This window comes from Aptenodytes forsteri, unplaced genomic scaffold, assembly GCF_000699145.1.
Source record: "Aptenodytes forsteri isolate BGI_AS27 unplaced genomic scaffold, ASM69914v1 Scaffold679, whole genome shotgun sequence".
NCBI classification, from domain to species: domain Eukaryota; kingdom Metazoa; phylum Chordata; class Aves; order Sphenisciformes; family Spheniscidae; genus Aptenodytes; species Aptenodytes forsteri.
In genome coordinates, this window is record NW_008795924.1 from 407784 (window position 1) to 425947 (window position 18164).

At 38.2% G+C, this 18164-nt stretch overlaps 1 protein-coding gene across 2 annotated transcripts in view; it reads left to right on the plus strand.

Moving 5' to 3' along the window:
* Window positions 1-18164, plus strand: part of ARMC8 (armadillo repeat containing 8) — a 79785-nt gene that overhangs the window by 20856 nt on the left and 40765 nt on the right. For both annotated transcript variants that reach the window (XM_009284957.1, XM_009284958.1), the window contains 2 exons: window positions 11571-11713; window positions 11814-11911. In XM_009284957.1, coding sequence (XP_009283232.1) covers window positions 11571-11713; window positions 11814-11911 — 241 coding nt within the window. The remainder of the gene's footprint in view (window positions 1-11570; window positions 11714-11813; window positions 11912-18164) is intronic.

Here is an 18164-nt window from a genome sequence, read left to right on the forward strand (position 1 = left end):
TTGTTTTGGCACAAGACGTCTCTTAACTGCAGAAGAAAGTGTGTTGTGTATCTCTTCTCCAGAAGAGAGACCTGGTGTGCTTAGTGATTGTTGTGGTTTAACCTCAGTTGGCAACTGAGCACCACACAGCTGCTCGCTCACTTCCCCCTGCCCCCGGTGGGATGGGGGAGAGAATCAGAAGAGTAAAAGTGAGAAAACTTGTGGGTTGAGATAAAAACAGTTTAATAATTGAAATAAAATCATAAGAAGAATATAGAAAGCAAGTGATGCACAATGCAATTGCTCACCACCCACCAACGGATGCCCAGCGAGTCCCCGAGCAGCAGCCCCCCTGGCCAGCTTTCCCCAGTTCATGTACTGAGCCTGACATCACATGGTATGGAATGTCCCTTTGGCCAGTTTGGGTCAGCTGTTCTGGCTGTGCCCCCTCCCAGCTTCTTGTGCACCTCCAGTCTTCTCAGTCAGTAGAGCATGGGAAGCTGAGAAGTCCTTGACTAGTGTAAGCACTACTTAGCAACAACTAAACATCGGTGTGTTATCAACATTATTCTCATCCTAAATCCAAAACACAGCACTGTACCAGCTACTAGGAAGGAAATTAACTCTATCCCAGCTGAAATCAGGACAGTGAGGCACAGAATAATTATGATCTTCTTAGCTTGTTACATCTTTTATAAAGTAGTTTTTGGCAAGATAGTGTCCAAGGCCAGAAAATACTAGGTTCTACTAAAGTTCTGATCTCCAGTTTGCCTTCCAGTGTTGGTACTTTTTCAATGTGGTCTGTTTCAGTGGGAAACCATTTGGGTACACAGCACAAACATGGAGTTGGGTTTTTTTGCAGGTGGGGGTCTGTTTCTTAGAGAAGGGTTGCTGAGTATGCAACATGCTAGCACCTGTTGTCCTGATGCTACCTTCCATTTTAATCATAATCTGATGAGGTGATGACTTAGGTTCAAATGGGCCTTCAAGCTTCATGCCTGTGTTTTGAGCTTTTTTCTTTATTTTTGCTTGGCGTCTTTCTTCTCTGAAATTAGTATTTCTGGAGTAATCTTGTCCCTAATCCCTCAATGCTCAGTAGCAACTCCTTTCTTGCGTTCCTTTGTCTGAAAACTTCTGTTGGTAGAAGTGCAGCTTTTGTGGCTTGCATCTCCTCTTTCTGTTGCCTTGGGATTAGGACTTTGTTACACTAATGAAACTGCCTTTGGTGGCTCTGACCCAGGCAGTGTATGTAAAGGTGGAGGTGAAAAGCCAAGTTGATTTAACAGGTCTCTTCTTCTGACAGAGGGTTATCTCACTGAACCACCCCTCTATGTTTGTGATCATCCTACTACCACTTCTTGTGTTCATGTTTGTGTGATTGCACAGAAAACTTCTTCAGCTCAATAATCACAGAAAAACTAACTTTCACAAAAGAGCAAGTATTGTTCTGTTGAGTTAAAAAAAAAGGATAGATGAGCACAGACAAAGGAGAGAGCAAGACTGCCCCATAGCAGTAGAGAAATGTATGTACATCTGCACCTTGCAGTGCTGAGAGGCTGCTGCTGGTGACAATGTGATGAATCTCCACCAATGGAAGTATTGAAAAACAAGCAAGACAGTAACTTCAAATGATTGATGATCCTGCCTTGGAGTAAGGTCAGTGACTAGAGGATCTGTCAAGATTCCTTACAGCTCTGGTTCTGTGATCTTCAGTTCCCACCTAATTCACCTGCTGACTGCAGAAGCTGTAAGGTGTTAGATCAACTTGTACTGCATGACTGCTGCTGGTGGTGTTAATAAGAAGTGTACTAGTTATCAATTATACACATCTTTTGAAACATTCATGATCTCTGGCATGTTACCAGCTTTCTTTCAAGAGCTCGGACAGTACATTTGGATATAGTATTACTAGGTCTGTCATGCACATTAATGAGGTGTTTTGTCCAAACTTCTTGGACATCTTTACGAGAGCAAGGCACAGTTGTTTCCTGATGCCTTGTTCTGTTCTTGGCTGCACTTCGCATTGGGATTTTCTGTGTCATGTACTCCATAGGGTAGGGATCTGTGCCCAAACCTAGTGGTTTGTGTGCTTAGGTGAAGGAGCTGCATCTGTGATGCTGGTATTTTTAAAGGCTTCCTTTGCTCTAGAGTGGTGAAAGAGGTGGAGAGCAGAGGCCCTAATAGGCCTCCTGTGGTTGTCCTTGCTTTTTTCTTCAAAGCAAGTCAGGAGTTGGGGCCTGTTTATATAATTATACATCTCTTTATGAGGAATAACCCTCACCATGAGAGTTATGTATAACTGGAAGAAGGTATTCTTCTAACCCAGCTATGAAGTACACGTGAGTCAAGGCAAATATTTGCAGTCAGCAGGACTGTACTAAAGCTGATTTTGTTTAAAAGCTGTGCAACCCTCTCTCTCTGAAGTGGCTTTTCTATTAGCAAAAAGGAAGTTGTTAATATAAGCTGTACTTCTAATGACACCTTTTAAATTCTGTATTTTTAAATTCTGTATTTTTATTAGAATTTTAAGTTTCAGGTTTAAAAACATGTAAAAGGTAGCTTTATGATATCTCATGGTGTCTGTTCCTAAGCAGCTGTAAGAGACACATCTGTAAAAAAAGTATTCAAAAACGTATTCTTGACATCCTCTTTCATGTGCAGAAACTGAATGTTGGGTGGTAATATGAAACAGAGTGTATACAAAATGGCTACACGATATTCCCAATGGAGAATTTAAAAATGCAAGTGAATGGGAAGTCAAAACATAGCTTAATTTTTGTTTTAAGGTTGCTTAGCATCCTCAGACAAAAACCTTTTAAAATTGGTTTGTCTAAATGAACAGTAGTTTTTCAGATGGTGGTCATAGGCTGCCTGATTCATTGATGTTTTAACACGGAAAAAATATTTCCACACAGGAATTTCTGGAACATTTAGAATAAAGTTTGCGTGTTGGTAGTTTATAAAGGTAAATGGAATGAACAATTCAACAATGAACTTATTCATAAGACATCAGTCTTGAGCAAAGTGGTAAGATGGTTGAAGCAAGACTGGATGAAGATGTTGCTTTATATAATGCCTATTAACACATTTCTTGTAAAACAAGAAGCTTGTATCATCTCAAAAATAGTCTTTCTTCGATGGAGGCAACTGCCCTAGTCCTATAAATTATTTGAGCTTGTGTCACACTTCAATACTAAACTGAATCAGTGTAATTCACTGTGTAAGTTAAACAGCTTTGAGTGTTGCTAGTGTAAATTTACCTCTGTTGGCTTTCAGGGGTTGTGTGTTGATCCCACATATTCTAGTATAAATGTCTGCAAAGAAAGGATGTATTTATTTTTTGCTAAATGGCTTGTGGAGTAGTCTTAGGGGGAAAAATAGAATAAATTTAGCTCATACAGACTGCAGATTTGATAGTGCTCAGGCACTTGGATGTGAGCTTTTTTTATCTAGTAACAAAAAGGAGAGGCCATACTGTAGCAACTTCAATATCCTTCAAGTTACTCTAAAAGTACGTGCATGTGAACAACTTTAGAGAGTCGGTAGCACCTTGGGGTAAGAACTAGGAAGACGGTTAGCAGTCTGAATGAAAGTACCTGTATTATAAAAAGGTGAATCAGACTGCACTGGCTCAGTGTAGAATAGCAAGAGTTATTTTTCAAATGAAACTGATCATTAAAGAGAAAGGTGAGGAAAAACTTGATCATAGTCCTTATTTACTCTTACATGAAAAATGTTTTTTTTTTTTTTTAAATTCAGACCTCTTACAGCTCTGTAGATATTAGAAGGCTCCAATGCTGGATTTAGTTAAGTGAACAAAAATCAGATTGGATGCAAGTTATGCGATGTATATAGAACAAATCATAGAATATTAATGTAAGTGAAGTCTAAGCATTAGAATAAATTACTAGAGCTGTAAGCTGAGACTCCTTGTTTTGTTCCTAAAGGAAAAGCTTTCTTTGTAGCTTACTTCCCTACTGCTTGCAGCACTGTAATACTGTAGAAGTAGAAGGGTGTTTTTCTCTAATCCAAGTCAATGGAGTGTTTATGTTACTGTCTCCTTTACAGACATTTAAGTAGTTGGAACATTTTCTATAGTATATTTCAAAGCTGAGTCCTACCATCACATTTCTTGACTTGGCTTTTTTAAAAAACTGACAGGTACTATTTACTTTGTATGAACTTTTTCAGAAGCAGTTATCTTTGCTTAGTAGTTTTTTTTTTTAGCTTGGTAGTAGAGTTAGCCCAGGCCCCTTGGATCCAACTTTTGGAGATTTTGAATTAACTTGTCGCTTCCAGAAGTGAGACTGTGACATCTCAGTTTAGGATACATTTCTTTGACTAACAGTCATAAAAATCACTCATATTTTTGAGTCGTCTTGTGTAAGAATCCATAACTATTTAATTTGTCACTTCAGATATTTTACAGAAATTATTCTGTGTACTTTTAAAATGATACTTAGTTCTTGCTTTGGAAAACTCTGTGGCCAGTGATTGCTTCTTGTTATGCTGTTTGAAAAGTAATGCTTAAAATGCATTAAAAGGAGAAGTTTTTAAAAAAATTGTACGTTGCCATATCTTGTTTGATCTGTTCTCATACTTTAATTCCGTTCAGTTTGGGATTGATGCTCACTGGGACTTCCCACGTCTTCAGAGGTCAACTTCTACGCATGCATTAACTTTTTATTCAATATTCTGTAAGCCAACAGTAAATAATATGCCTCAGTAGTACCTTCATCTTGTACATTCATCGCATATGTTTCCATGGTACAGTTCTCAGGCCTTCTTGCAATGGACTGGAAGACAAGCATCTTCCAAGGTAGAATAAGAAATCATGATCATTCCAGCAGATGGTGCATTCATCTGTTTTGCGAGGGACTAATAATATTCAGATAGTCATGATTGAATTAAAGCTCTTATTTATTCATATAATTTGATAAAAGGTTTAAGATTCACGGTACTGACTCGAACTGTTACCCTGAGCTCTCTTTCCACATGCCTGCTTATGGGGCTTGATGAAGTGCTGAAAGTGTTCTTTTACTAACAGCTGAGTTTCATCTCCTTCCCAGGTATTTTAAGAACTTCAGAGATTTTTGTGACTTGTAAGTGGGATGGAATGTCAAAGAGTAAATTTCTGTTATTTTTAGCTAACTGTGAGGTCTGTGTACAGACCGGATTGATGAGGTCTAAATCATGCAAGTCTGTCTTATAGTGCACAACTCTGATGCACCACACCCATCTCAATAATCTTCAGAAGAAAGGAAAATCTGAACTGTTTACCTTCCTTGCTAAGCCACTGTAGTTGCCATTTGTTCAGCAGCTACTTTCTTTGATAGGCTTCTACTTTATCTAGAATACTGTGTGGTTTTCCTAGATGAATCCCTATCAGTTCTTTAAAATACATCATGCCTCCAGCTGACCTTATTTTTGGTTTCTAGGCATAGCTAGAAACCATGGAGTTTCATTGAAGTATCTCTCTGGATGGATTTACTGTCCTACCGCATTTAGATATGATTGCCTGGATACCATTACTGACATCTGAGACAGAGGCTTTAATCAGTTAATTGCTCTTAGAAGTGCAGGGACAAATGGAAGAAATTGTATTCTGTGTAAACATTAGAAGAAAATATCTTAGGGAAGCCTTCTAGAAGCTTGAAAAAGTAAAAATATTGCGTTTTAAACTACTTAGCATCAGACCTTGGATTAATGTTCATAAAGATGTTGCAAGATCTTTCTATTAGCTTTATTTCATTTCCTGTCTCATTGTAATGAGCTTTACTGCGGGATCACAGACTGAAGAGTGAGTCAACAAGAATATTAGCACCTTTTTTCTGTTTTAGAATATCTGTTCTGTGCTTTTGGTTTCTCCTGAAGCTCTCAGGCTCTACAAAAGTGAGTTACGGTAGTTCTAGAAGAGCCTTGTTCCAGTATTTCTGCAGGTTTCGTAGAAGTCGAATGGCTGGCTGATAAGGGATAAGGCTGGATATATGGGATCCAGGTTAAGCAGGGACATCGTGTTTTTAAAAAATGTGGACTATGAACAAGTACCTTAGTAATTTTTTTTTAAATTTCCAAAATCCAAATTATGACCTTCCCTTTTATCCCCTGCTTGTACATGCTGTTTTTCTACCTTTTTATCCTTTTAATATTAATACACAGGAGGAATGTATTACAAACATCTTTGCTGAATTTGTCTATGCTAGACCCTGGAAACAACAGACCAGTCCCGAATGTACAGTAGTGTGCTATCCCTGTGTTTCTTGTGACAATAGAAGGATGTGGTCTTTGTCCTTAATGTTTCACAACAGTTTATTAATGCACAGTTTCATCATTTATCAATTATATGGGTTCTCCTCACTTGAAACTTTCTGTAATTTTATAGTTTGTCATTTAACTACTTAATTTTCAATGTTACTTGGTGTCAGTTCTCTCTTTTAAAGAAAGAAACAGAAAATGTTATAATATGGATGTCTAACTCCGTGGAAAACCTCATCTGAAACACAAGCATATTTTAAAGATCTAGAAAAGGATATTATTAATATTTCAAAAACTTACTGTATGTAAAATCGGAACTTAAATTTTCATCTTCACTAATTATAAAGCTTAGTTAAGGATTTCCATTTTAAACACATAGAAAGACTATAGATTATAGTCAGCGTGTTTCATTTTCACTATTTAATATTAACGTAGCTGTAACATCTGTTCCAAGTGCAGAGTGTTAATAGGAAAGAAAATAGCAATTGTTTTTTTTGGAAGAGAACAACCTTCAGAATTTAAGGTGCGTTTGGATTTTGTAAAAATCCCTTTAAAAAAAAAGTGGTTTAGGACACGACATTGAGGTGCTGGAGCGTGTCCAAAGAAGGGCAACGAAGCTGGTGAAGGGTCTAGAGCACAAGTCCTATGAGGAGTGGCTGAGGGAGCTGGGGTTGTTTCACCTGGAGAAAAGGAGGCTCAGGGGAGACCTTATTGCTCTCTACAACTACCTGAAAGGAGGTTGTAGCGAGGTGGGTGTCAGTCTCTTCTCCCAAGTAGCAAGTGATAGGACGAGAGGAAATGGCCTCAAGTTGTGCCAGGGGAGGTTTAGGTTGGATATTAGGAAAAATTTCTTCACCGAAAGGGTTGTCAAGCCTTGGAACAGGCTGCCCAGGGAAGCGGTTGAGTCACTATCCCTGGAGGTATTTAAAAGACATGTAGATGTGCTTAGGGACATGGTTTAGTGGTGGACTTGGCAATGCTAGGTTTACGGTTGGACTTGATCTTAAAGCTCTCTTCCAACCTAAACAATTCTATGATTCTATTCTATGAGTGAACATTTCTGGATATAAGGAACAGATTATTTATTGAAGTCCTTAATAATCAGAGCAGGCTATTGGTGTGATCTGTACAGGGAAGATGCATCTTGGAGCAGGTTTTCAGGAATTCATAGTGAAAATGGAAGTAAATACTCTTGCATTTCTAAATTGACGTCTAGGTTATTGAAAGCTATTTAAAAAAAAGTGACTGTTAGTGACAAGTTTTAATTAGTAATTAGATCCATATTTCCCAACACTTACATCGGAGGAGTCTCCTAGTATTCACCAGACAACCCCATGTCTGAAAAGCTTGTTGAATGGCTTACTAAGCTTGTTAGAAAATAATCAGTGAAAGGATTGGTTTAGTCTTGATTCTTGTTTTGGGTTTTTTTTTTCTTGGTTGGGGAGAGGCCTTGTGGATCTTAAATCTAAGAATAGGTATTTTTCTGTAACAGTGCTTCTTCAGATAATTCTGAAATGAAGCTTAGCATATCTCCAAATTAGTAGTGGTCAGTAATAATGTGTAAGTGAGGCCTTTCTCACAGGAAGGGGACAGATGCTAGTGGCCAGTTGTCTTTGCCCCAGCACTCTGAAACGTATTTCCCAGCTTAGTCAATAAAAACCAACCCAACTTAAAGCATGCTGCTGCAACGCTTGTCTTGGGGTATGGTTGAGGATTTAGGGAAAAATGGAGCCTTTTATTCCCATTTTGGAGGTTGTTTTATGTTGCTTGACGGCATGTTTGTTCTGTACATACTGAATTAAACTACGATTCAGTTTTATGTTCCTGCATCATAAGTAGATCTGCTTACTGCAGTATAGGTAGGGGTGAGCCTGGATATGTCCTTACAGATACCATCACTGAAGAGTTCTAACACTTACACATTTGAAGGAGCAGACTGAGAAAGCATAGTGAAAACAGTAGGAATCAAGTGCCTTAAGTCTTACTAAAATTACTGTATCATATACTGTATCATTTAAAATAATTGTAAAAAGTAACTTTTAATAAACTACTTATACCTGAAGCTGAATCGTTTTGGTAACAGACTTAAAACTTTCTATTCTTTACTCCTCGTGCAGAGATGAAAGATTATATGTATGTTGCTGCTGATTTCTGTTCTTGGCTGGTCTGGGTGGTTGTCAGTGTGTTTTCTAAATTGCCAACTCTTTAAAAACAAATCTGTCAGCTTGCTTTTTAAATACCAGGGAAAAAAAAAGTTGAAATTTTGCTGTGAAATAGTGTGATACAGATTATAGAAGATAGGTAACTGTTTCTAGCAGTGGAGTTACAAATAGAACATATTGAAAACTGTTCTGCAACATTAGCTTACAAAATGTATGTGTGTAAGTTAGGGTCGAGTAAAGTCAAATCTCTGGTGTTAAAATAAAACAGCTGTACAGGTTACTGCAATAAATTAATTCATGTTCTGATCTACTCACGGTAATTCCTGTCAAATTATTTTCTACAATAAGGGATTTTTCTTGGCAATTAGCGAATGTCAATCAGAGGTAGCACAGTAGATGAGATTGCACTTTCCATATAGTAGCTCAGTGTCCAGAAAAAAATTAACATCTTTTCAGGGATGAATTTTAGCCAGCATCACCCAGTGCATTTGTACATTACCAAAGAAGCTTCTGCTTCCTGTCTATCCTTACCTGATCTAGAAGGCAGAGACCAAAACCAGCTGTCTATAAAGAAGTAATAGTAATGCAAGGTTATTCTGTCCCATTCGGATTGAAAGTGGAATGCTTTTTTTTCCTTTGTGATGATTTTGCATAAGACTGATTATGTATTTTGCTTCTTTTGTAGTCTTTCAGAAACAGCACTAATCTTTACCTTGAACATAGCACAGCTTATACTTCAAAGAATACAGTACCAGAATTTGTAGCTTTAGAAACATGTAATTTAATTGCCTTAAGTATAATTTTTGTTCCTTTTCCACAAGCCAATAATATAGGTACGCTTAATTTTGAGTTTGCGCAAATGATGTGTGAGATAAGCTTTTGTGGAACAGCTGATAATCTGAGCCTTTTTTACATACCTTGCTCTGTCAATATTAAAGGGGCTTACAATAAAATGAAGAACAAACAGCGGATCAGCTCCACTGAGCCATGTGGGCAGTCTGGGCCAAAGTGCCTCCGGACCGTTAGCTGGTCGCTGTAAGAAATGAGAAGAATTACACAAATTAAAGGATATGTATGCAATACTAAATTGATGTAAATTAGTCAGGAATAGATTTGTATAAGAAATTAGAAGAGGTTTCTAAATATCAGGAATAAATGGCCTTTCAGATAGATAAGCAGGGGCAAAGAACCTGGATGCGTTTGATTAAGTTTGTGGAAGGAGTGGATTAAAGAAAACAGCAATGATTCTGGAAATCTGTGCTATTCTGAATTTATGCCAGTCTGATCCTTTGAATCCGAAGGAAGTTGAAAGGAGAAAAGAGATCTGTGCTTTTGGGGTTGCTTGCATCTCATACATTAATTTTGTGCCACATTTCAACTGTTTTGTTTGTGTTCAGGAAGAAATTATATTCTCCTTAGTATGTGTTTGTGTTTTGGAGCTTTTTTCCATCATGAGATTAGCTACATCTCAAAAAGGGTACACATGTGCTTTGAGTTATAATAGCACACCTCTACTTTCTGACTGCTGTCAAACCTGTGTTTAGAGCAAAGCAGATTCCTAGCAGATTGGCAATCAGAAAATTTTTCATCCAAATAAATTGTTAGGGAATACTGGGGGGTTATTTTGCTGTTCTCCTTCTCCAAGAGCTTGGTAAATTATCTACTGCCTGTGATAGTCTGAATTTTATGTAATGAATGTGCTGCTTATAGATATTGAAGAGACCTTTGATCATAGCTTTCTTCCAGTGACATGCCGTAGTTATGTCTGTTGGCCTTTTACTTTAGGTTTCAAATGTAGGGGATTCTAAGAAGCAATTTCTGCCTTATGTAACTGGGAAACATTTGGAGTGTGTGTTAAGTACTCTTCTGTGTTATTGTCTGGTGTGGGGCTGCTTGCACTTCCCTTGGTGGCTTTTCCAGTCCCATGTACCTAAATTGCATTTAGCTACTGTGTTTCCAGTTATTTTTTCCCTTGCCTTTGATTTAGGAAGTCAGCTTTTGGGACATTTTGTTTAGGGATCTGTTTACCTGAGTAACTACTTCTATTCCTTTCAGCAGTGGGGTAGAAGCTGGCTTTTGTCTCCTTTTTGCTCCTGGAGAAGGCTTCAGTATATTGCCTGGCTTTAGGAGAGACCTTTTCAAACTAGACAGAGTAGTGTGTTACTAAATTGAGAATATTTATATCTTAGTTCAGTGAATCTAGAAAAGTGACTGTGTATGTTACATATACAGAGAGAATTGTATCTCAATGTCCAAGTCATCTTACCTGTTAAAGTTTTGCTCAGACTTGTATGTAATGTGGGAGCTCTTAGTTAAACGGTTTTCATCTTAAGCTTATAAACCATCTGAATCTTCAAGTGATTATCTTCTGTACTGATGTGAGGTAGGAATGTGGTTGCTATCTGGGCTCTTTGCATAACTCAAATTTAGACTGAAAGTGTTCGGTGACCTCTGCTGTGATTCAGGTGCTACTGATGTAATCTAAAATATGTTCAAAGGGGCTCCTAGGTATCTTGATACTGTATAAAGAATCCAAATTGATTGAGACCCAAGGTATGCATTTGGCAAGATGTGTTTTAGGCTTGAAGTGATCCTGCTTAGCTGCAATTCAGCTGCCTTCCAGCACATAAAACTTTTCTGGGCTTTCTTTATGTTCATATATGATCATTTCTCAATGTTAAAAACTCAGATTACTCTTAGCCCCCATGCTTGTGCTTGATGATGGAATTATTTTGCAACTGTGACCCAGAAGAAATCACTGTCAAAGATAACAATCATCATGATAGCAGTAATCATGTCCCTAGGTGTTAGGGGAGATGCATGAGGTTCCCTTCCCCATTGACATCAAACTGTAGACTTGTTTCCTTTAATTGAAATTTGGGATCTTCCTGGTATCCTGAAAGACCTCATCCTGGATGTCAGTACTGTGACACTACATTTCTAGAAAAAACAGCGCGGTATTTTTCTACCATAACAGCAAGTAAAATCTGTGTAGGAACACAGAGTGCAAAAAGGTTCTTATGAATAAAGTGTTCGTCTTACTCTTGTTCACTCTTCATCTTTCTTTTAAGGACTTCATCTTCTTTACATAGCAGGATTCAGATTTTTTTTTTTTACTAGACTTAAAAGTTCTCTTCCATCTGAATTTTCCTCTAAAAATAATTCTCTTTCCAGGTTGCTGTATTTACTTCAGCAAGAAACCTCCAGCACAGAACTGAGAACAGAATGTGCAGTGGTCCTTGGAAGCCTTGCAATGGGTACAGAGAATAATGTCAAATCCCTACTAGACTGCCATATTATCCCAGCCTTATTGCAAGGTACTTTTCCCTTAATGGATCTATGTTAGTAAATGTTCCTAAAGTACTCAAATAAGCAAAGAGAATGAAACTGAATTGTAGTTTTTGTCCATATTTATAGGATTACTGTCGCCAGATTTGAAGTTTATTGAAGCTTGCCTGCGATGTCTCCGTACCATTTTCATCAGTCCTGTAACTCCAGAGGATCTACTATACACAGTAAGTTGTTAGCAGATTCTTACGTCCTTTTAAAACCTATAGAGTTGGTGGGAGTGAAAGGTCTTGTTGTCTGCAGTAGTAATGAAGACTTGTTTGGCCAACAATGTTAGCGTTTCTCACCTGCGTTTAAGGCATCTGGCTCACCTAACATTTATAGCAATATTTGATAAGAGATGGTCAAGAAGGTAGCACACTGATAAAGAAAAAACCTAAGATTTTCAGGCTCGTGTGCAATCTTAAGGAGTAAAAACTATCTCTAAATGGTATTTACAGATATCATTATCACAGCTATATTGGCAAAAGTTAGTTTCTGAAACTTAAAATTTTATCTGACACTGTCCTCCCACACCAGATGTGAGGGTGCTTGCTTAGTTTTTGCACTTCATGTGGAAGAGTTTCACCTCCAAAATTTCTCTGCTTTTAGTTAATATATGTGTGGTTTACATTTAACTGACAGGAGGATAGAAAATGTCCTCCACTATTGCTATAATCTTGAGTTCAGCTTGGAGCATGTGAGCAATAAGGCTATTGGTGCTGACCTTGTTAAGGTGACTGGGCAAAGCCATTGATGTGGAGCCCTGTCTGAAGGTAGTGCTGTCTCTTGGCAGCAGAGATGCAAAAGGCCTTGCCCAAAATCAGTCACTGTCTCTTGGAAGGAAGGGAAAGAAGGATTTGCACTCTTCCCTCTTCCTTTGTCTCAGTGTAAGGGATGAAGCAGGCTGTGACCTGAAAACTGTACTGTACAAGCAATCGCTTTCTGCTAGGAAAAGGGTAGCATTGCACCAGTCTGTTGGCTGGAGGTCACCGAGCAGATCCAACTTCTGAGGGTAACTGGGAGTCCACAGTGCTAACTACTCTGGTCCCACCACTCAAAGGGATGATTCTGTCGCTTGCTGAGGAAGACTTGATGCTTGTAGAGAAGGGCACAGCTGGCCTTTGATTTCATACTTTCTCTGTGGTTCGGGGGTTTCTGTCATTACCAGAGACAATTTCTGTATGTTCCTAGTCCTCAACAGATTTTCTTCATGATTTTTTTTTTTGTCTAGTTGTTACGCAGTGCTGTAATGTCTGTTTTGTTCTCTATTCCTTTTCTAATGATTCCTTACATTTTCATTCCAGAGTGGCAATAGGTATGTAAACTTGTTATTTTCCATGGACTCAGTTTTACCATACACCTATTCTAAATTTCGTCTTCTAATTAGTCCATCTCATGAAGTCTTTCTGCAGCTCTTCACAGCTTACCCTTGTATTTAGTATGTGTAGATAATCAGCCAGCTTTGTCCTCCACTGTTCACTGCCTTTTTTTTTTTTTCCCCAGTTGATTCTTGATTGTTCAGCAAGGAAACCCTCAGGGCAGATTGTATGTGTGACCACTGAAGGCACCTCTCCCGAGTGATCTGAGAGTTTCCTCTTTGTGTCTCTGCTCCTTCCTTTGACTCCACTTCATGCTCCCAGATTCCCCCAAGTCGGCCTCTAAGAGTTCATAATTGCAGGGGCATCTGCTTCCTGCTCTCAGCATCCAAAGTCAGGGGTTAAGATGATCATCTCCATTAACAATCCATACCTCTTCCTGGGATCAGTGCTCAATAGAGACTATTAATTGCTCCCTATTTGGAGGAGAGATTTGATATCTTGAAGGGAGAGGAAGTGGAAGTCTATGTACAGAAATGTGAAAGAACCACTATTAGCATATAAATTACCACTAACATTGTGGGAACAATATGCTTAAGATACTGGATTGTCTGTTTCATCCTTTGTTTTCTCTGCTGCACAACAATGACATCAGAACTCTGCCACCCCATTCCTTATTCAGGCAAATGTGATGTTCCTTAATTAACCATAGTTACAGGAAATGATCATCTGGTGAGGGTGCCCTTGTTCTTTAGTTTCCACTGTGTAATACCCGTTTTCCAATCTCCCAATCCAGTTGGACACCTGAAAGTTGAATATTTTATGACTGTGCTTAAGGTCATATTTCTGCAAATCAGCTTCTTTTTTGCTTCTCTTACGGGAATACCCAAACTCATGCTTTGAAAAGTAATGAATGCAGATCCTTTGAAAAGAAGAGATGTTTTTCCTCTCTTTTGCAAGGTATAGCCACAACCCCCACTGCTGCCAGCTGTGTTTCACAAGGCAGCAGTTGAGAAATTGTCTTTGCAATTAAAGAAGTAATTATGGGCCACATCAACACTTTATGGCAGAAACTCTGTTTTTCCGACATTGTTAATAACAGGAAGAACTTAAAAGTTCTTGTTTAGCCACCCTGCTCCCTCTTTGTTTCTGATCACAACAGCTCCAGGGAGACTGTCAGCATTTCCAGATAGCTTCAGATCTTGAATGAATGAAAGGGCTTATTCAGCAGCCTCTTGAGTTCTGCCTTTAACAGGTCCTATTTTGAAAGGTAAGAGACTAAGTTTGTCAATGGCTTTTCATTCTTGTCCGGCAGTTGTGGAGAAGACTTCTGAAAAGTTGGTTCCTGACTTGTATCTAAGATAGCAACTTTTCCCAGAATTTCTTCGCGGTTTGACTGCATGGAGGATGCTGTCTCTCAAACCTTGGCCAGGACTATTTCCAAGACAAGATATTATGACTTAGCTCAATGTCTCCAAGGATGTTATGGTCACTCTAGAGGTTTCAGAGGACCTCTCACTTAAGATCTGGCATACACAGGTGCTTTAAAGAGAGCTGCTTAAAGGGCCTTGAAAATATTTTTTTCTGTTTGTAATAGGTTTGGGAGAGAATAAACATAAAATCTCATTTAAAAAAAACCCCAAAACCCAAAAACACGTCATCCACAGTAACTTGAATAGTTGTCCCAGCAGAAATGCTAGGTGTCAGAAACTATATCTTCCCTTTTGAACCTTTCCTTATAGATAGGAGCTTGAAGGATAAACTGCTGGCAGTTTTGAGCAATTATGTTCAGTTCCAAAGACAAAATAGTTCTTCAGAGGTGGAAACATTTGGGCTGTTTCCTGTAGGAACTTAGGACCTGTACTGAGAAAATGTGAAGACCCATCCATATGTGTGTTGAGCTGAATGAACACTGAGCTCTCAAAAAGACCAGGCTTTTAGTGTCTGATACTGAGATCTTACAGCAAGTTTGCTGCAGAACAGTAAGCTGTATCCAGACCTGCTGTGCCAGGTAAACATATCTCGTGGAGACTTCCTTCACTGGAAGGGTGCAGGCTTTGGTGCTGAGACCTATTTAGTGACCATCCTGCAAATGGAAATGAGGAATGACATGGAGTCCCAGGGTGAGAGATCTGTTGAGATGCAGATATATGTGCAGACTTTTTTTTTTTAAATTGTAAGATTATATTTGGAGGTGTTTTGTACATCTGAACTAGCCAGCTCAATGTAGCTAGGTGTGTTTTGGCTTGCTGAATAGATTTAAACACGAGGTCAAATCCAGTTTGACTCACAGCCTGTTGCTTCAGCTCTTGCTATTCTATTTAAAACAGAAAGAATGGATTCAGTGGCAGAAACCCTTTCCAGCTTGTTTTCTTACAGATTTTTCTCAGTTGTGATCCCATTTTCCTTCCTCAGTGGGACCCAGCTACAATTTTATTCAGAAATTGCTAGCTGTGGCTACTGTGCTGGCCTTGAAGGAAGAGGCAGATAGCAGGTACATTCTCTGCTGTGAACAAGTCTGTCCTTGCAGGAAGCTTGGAGAATGAAGGCACTGCATCAGGATGAGTTTTTCCCTGCTGTGGAGACAATGAGGAATGAAGTTTCAGGAATCTCACTTTTTCCAGCTAGTAATGTTAAGTGAAAGACATTCCTCCTTACTGTTCAGGTTCGAAATGGAAAACCTGACGTCACCTGGTGATCGACCAGGCTTGATGAAGGGGAGGAGGAACAATTCGAGGACAAGGCTAGCAGGACAGAGCAGGATATGTTACACTGATTAACAGCCAGGTATTCAGCAAGCAATGAAACCACACTGCGAAGTGTACATGTGTTCCACCATGGCTCAATGATACACAGTTACTAAAGGAGGAATCTAGGTCATCTTCTAATGCCTTACTTCTTTCATTCCTCCCGTTTGTGATGGCTGAGCCCATGCAACAAGGCTAAATATTCTCTAATCTGAACTGTTTCCTAAAAATGAGAATTGTAAAATGATGAATTCTAACTTAGAGAGCTTGAACTTAAGTTATTTGGATGAATATAAGAATTTCAGTTCTCTGACTTGGGAAAAAAGAATAATAATCCTCTGTTAAAAAGAAATGTTTTAAGAATAGATTTTGCAGATTTTTTTTTTAATATTAAAAAGGAATATGAAGAAAGTAGATGTATTGGGATCCAAGCAGGTAAATGCAACTCTATTAATTCTTTCTGAATTCTGTAATTCTGTTTGGATGGGCAGTAATTTTGTTACAGTACATGTGATATATAGGTATTTATCATAAGTTGCCTGGAACCAGTCTTTGTTAGCAGACAACATTTCAATGGATTTGTGAATCTCATTGTTTTAACTGCAAATTATGAGTGTAGACTCAGTGTTGCTTACTAGGGTTCCTAGAAAGATCCTTCATTACTTACATATTAATATGGAAAAAGTGGAATTATGTAGTCTCATATTGACGCATAATTACTATTCGCATTTAGTTGGAAGTCAGTAATGTCCACATATCTTTTTACTTTTTCTAGATTAGTTTCTGAGAAACATACCAAAATTATTATAAAAGTTGGATATATTTTAGCAGAATCAAGGGGCAAGATTAACATAATTTTCTCACAAGCATGAAGGAAGCACTCTTGCAACTTTCCAAGAGTTTTTAACCTTTTCATACCCACAACATTTCTGATTTGATGGAACAAAATGAGAACGTGTGTAAAAAATATCTCCAAAGAATCGCTTCTCAAATGTATCCTTTTATAGTCCAGAATAGCTAATAATACAGTTCTTTATGTATTGGTAGAATTTCAGGGAACCCTTACTCTGTTGATTGCAAGGATTCATTAACCCTTATATCATATATACAACATCATTGCCAAAAATGCCCTGTCAGAATGTTTGGTATCGGAACAGCCCAGTCTCATAAATGCTAAATTAAAATGCTTTTCATCATCCAAAATGAACACCTTCCTACCCAGGAACTTGCCGTTGGGCCATGATGCCACACTGGTCAGTAAAATGTTATCTTATACAAATCACTGTGTGCCATTCTATTCCCATTTCTATAACTCTATAGTAGAGCTTCCAAACAGTTAAGAGGCTCAATTTCTGTCCACTTATATCTTTACTAAAACTCTCCAATCTATCAAACTGCAGCCAAAAGTACTCTTGTGATCAATACTGTTGAAGTTTTAGGCGAAACTGAACTGTATTGCATGGAGGTGTCACTGGTTAGGACGTGAAATAAAAGTTTGTTTGTTCTTTCCCTGGTGTTAGATACAGGTAGAGAGATGTTATGCATTCATCTGTGTTGAATAAGAGAGTTTAACTGAATAATTATTTTATTCAAAGATGAAAGCAATATATTTTTATTCATAGTTTGGGAGATAAAAACAAGGATATGGGAAGATATGTTCTAGTAGAATCTGTGAAAGATAGCATCAGAAATCTTCACTTCTCTAGCTTCAGGTTGATTTGCAGTGGCTCCTGATACAAAGCTTGCCTTGCACTTTTTATAAATTTCAAGTGCTTTCTTAGTTGATGAAGAATAATGTAAATGTTATTTTTATGTATTTTCACTGAAATGTGATTTTCATAAGCAATTCCACCAGTTCAAGTTTAAAAATAAAACAAGCTTGAGGGAAGGAGGGAAAGTCCTATAGCCTTTTATAGGACCACTTCAAGTTGGCAGCATTATTCAGTATCCAGATGCGCATTGGTCATGTGATAAAGGTGACAGATCATGTGAGTGAATTGTATTCATTGCCTGACAAAAATGTAGATCTGTACCTGCCAATAACTCTCTGTAGACAAGACAGCTGCACAAAGCAGTCCATAAGAATTACCCGATTGATGTGATGGTCAAATCTGGTTGCAAGATAGTCACCTATGATTTAGCAAATAAATTAGCTGCTACTCCTCTGGCTTTCTTGTTCTCCCTAAGAACCTGAATGGATACTGATATCTATAAATTCTTATCTAGAATTTCCTGGTTAGCTGAGAGAAAACCAAATTTAAGGTAAGGACAAAATACAGTTACAAAGCAATATATAATAGTGGGTGCTTATAAATTAGAACCCCACCTATTTGGTGGAAGAGACCAAAACGGGACAAACGTGTTTTCTTCTCCCC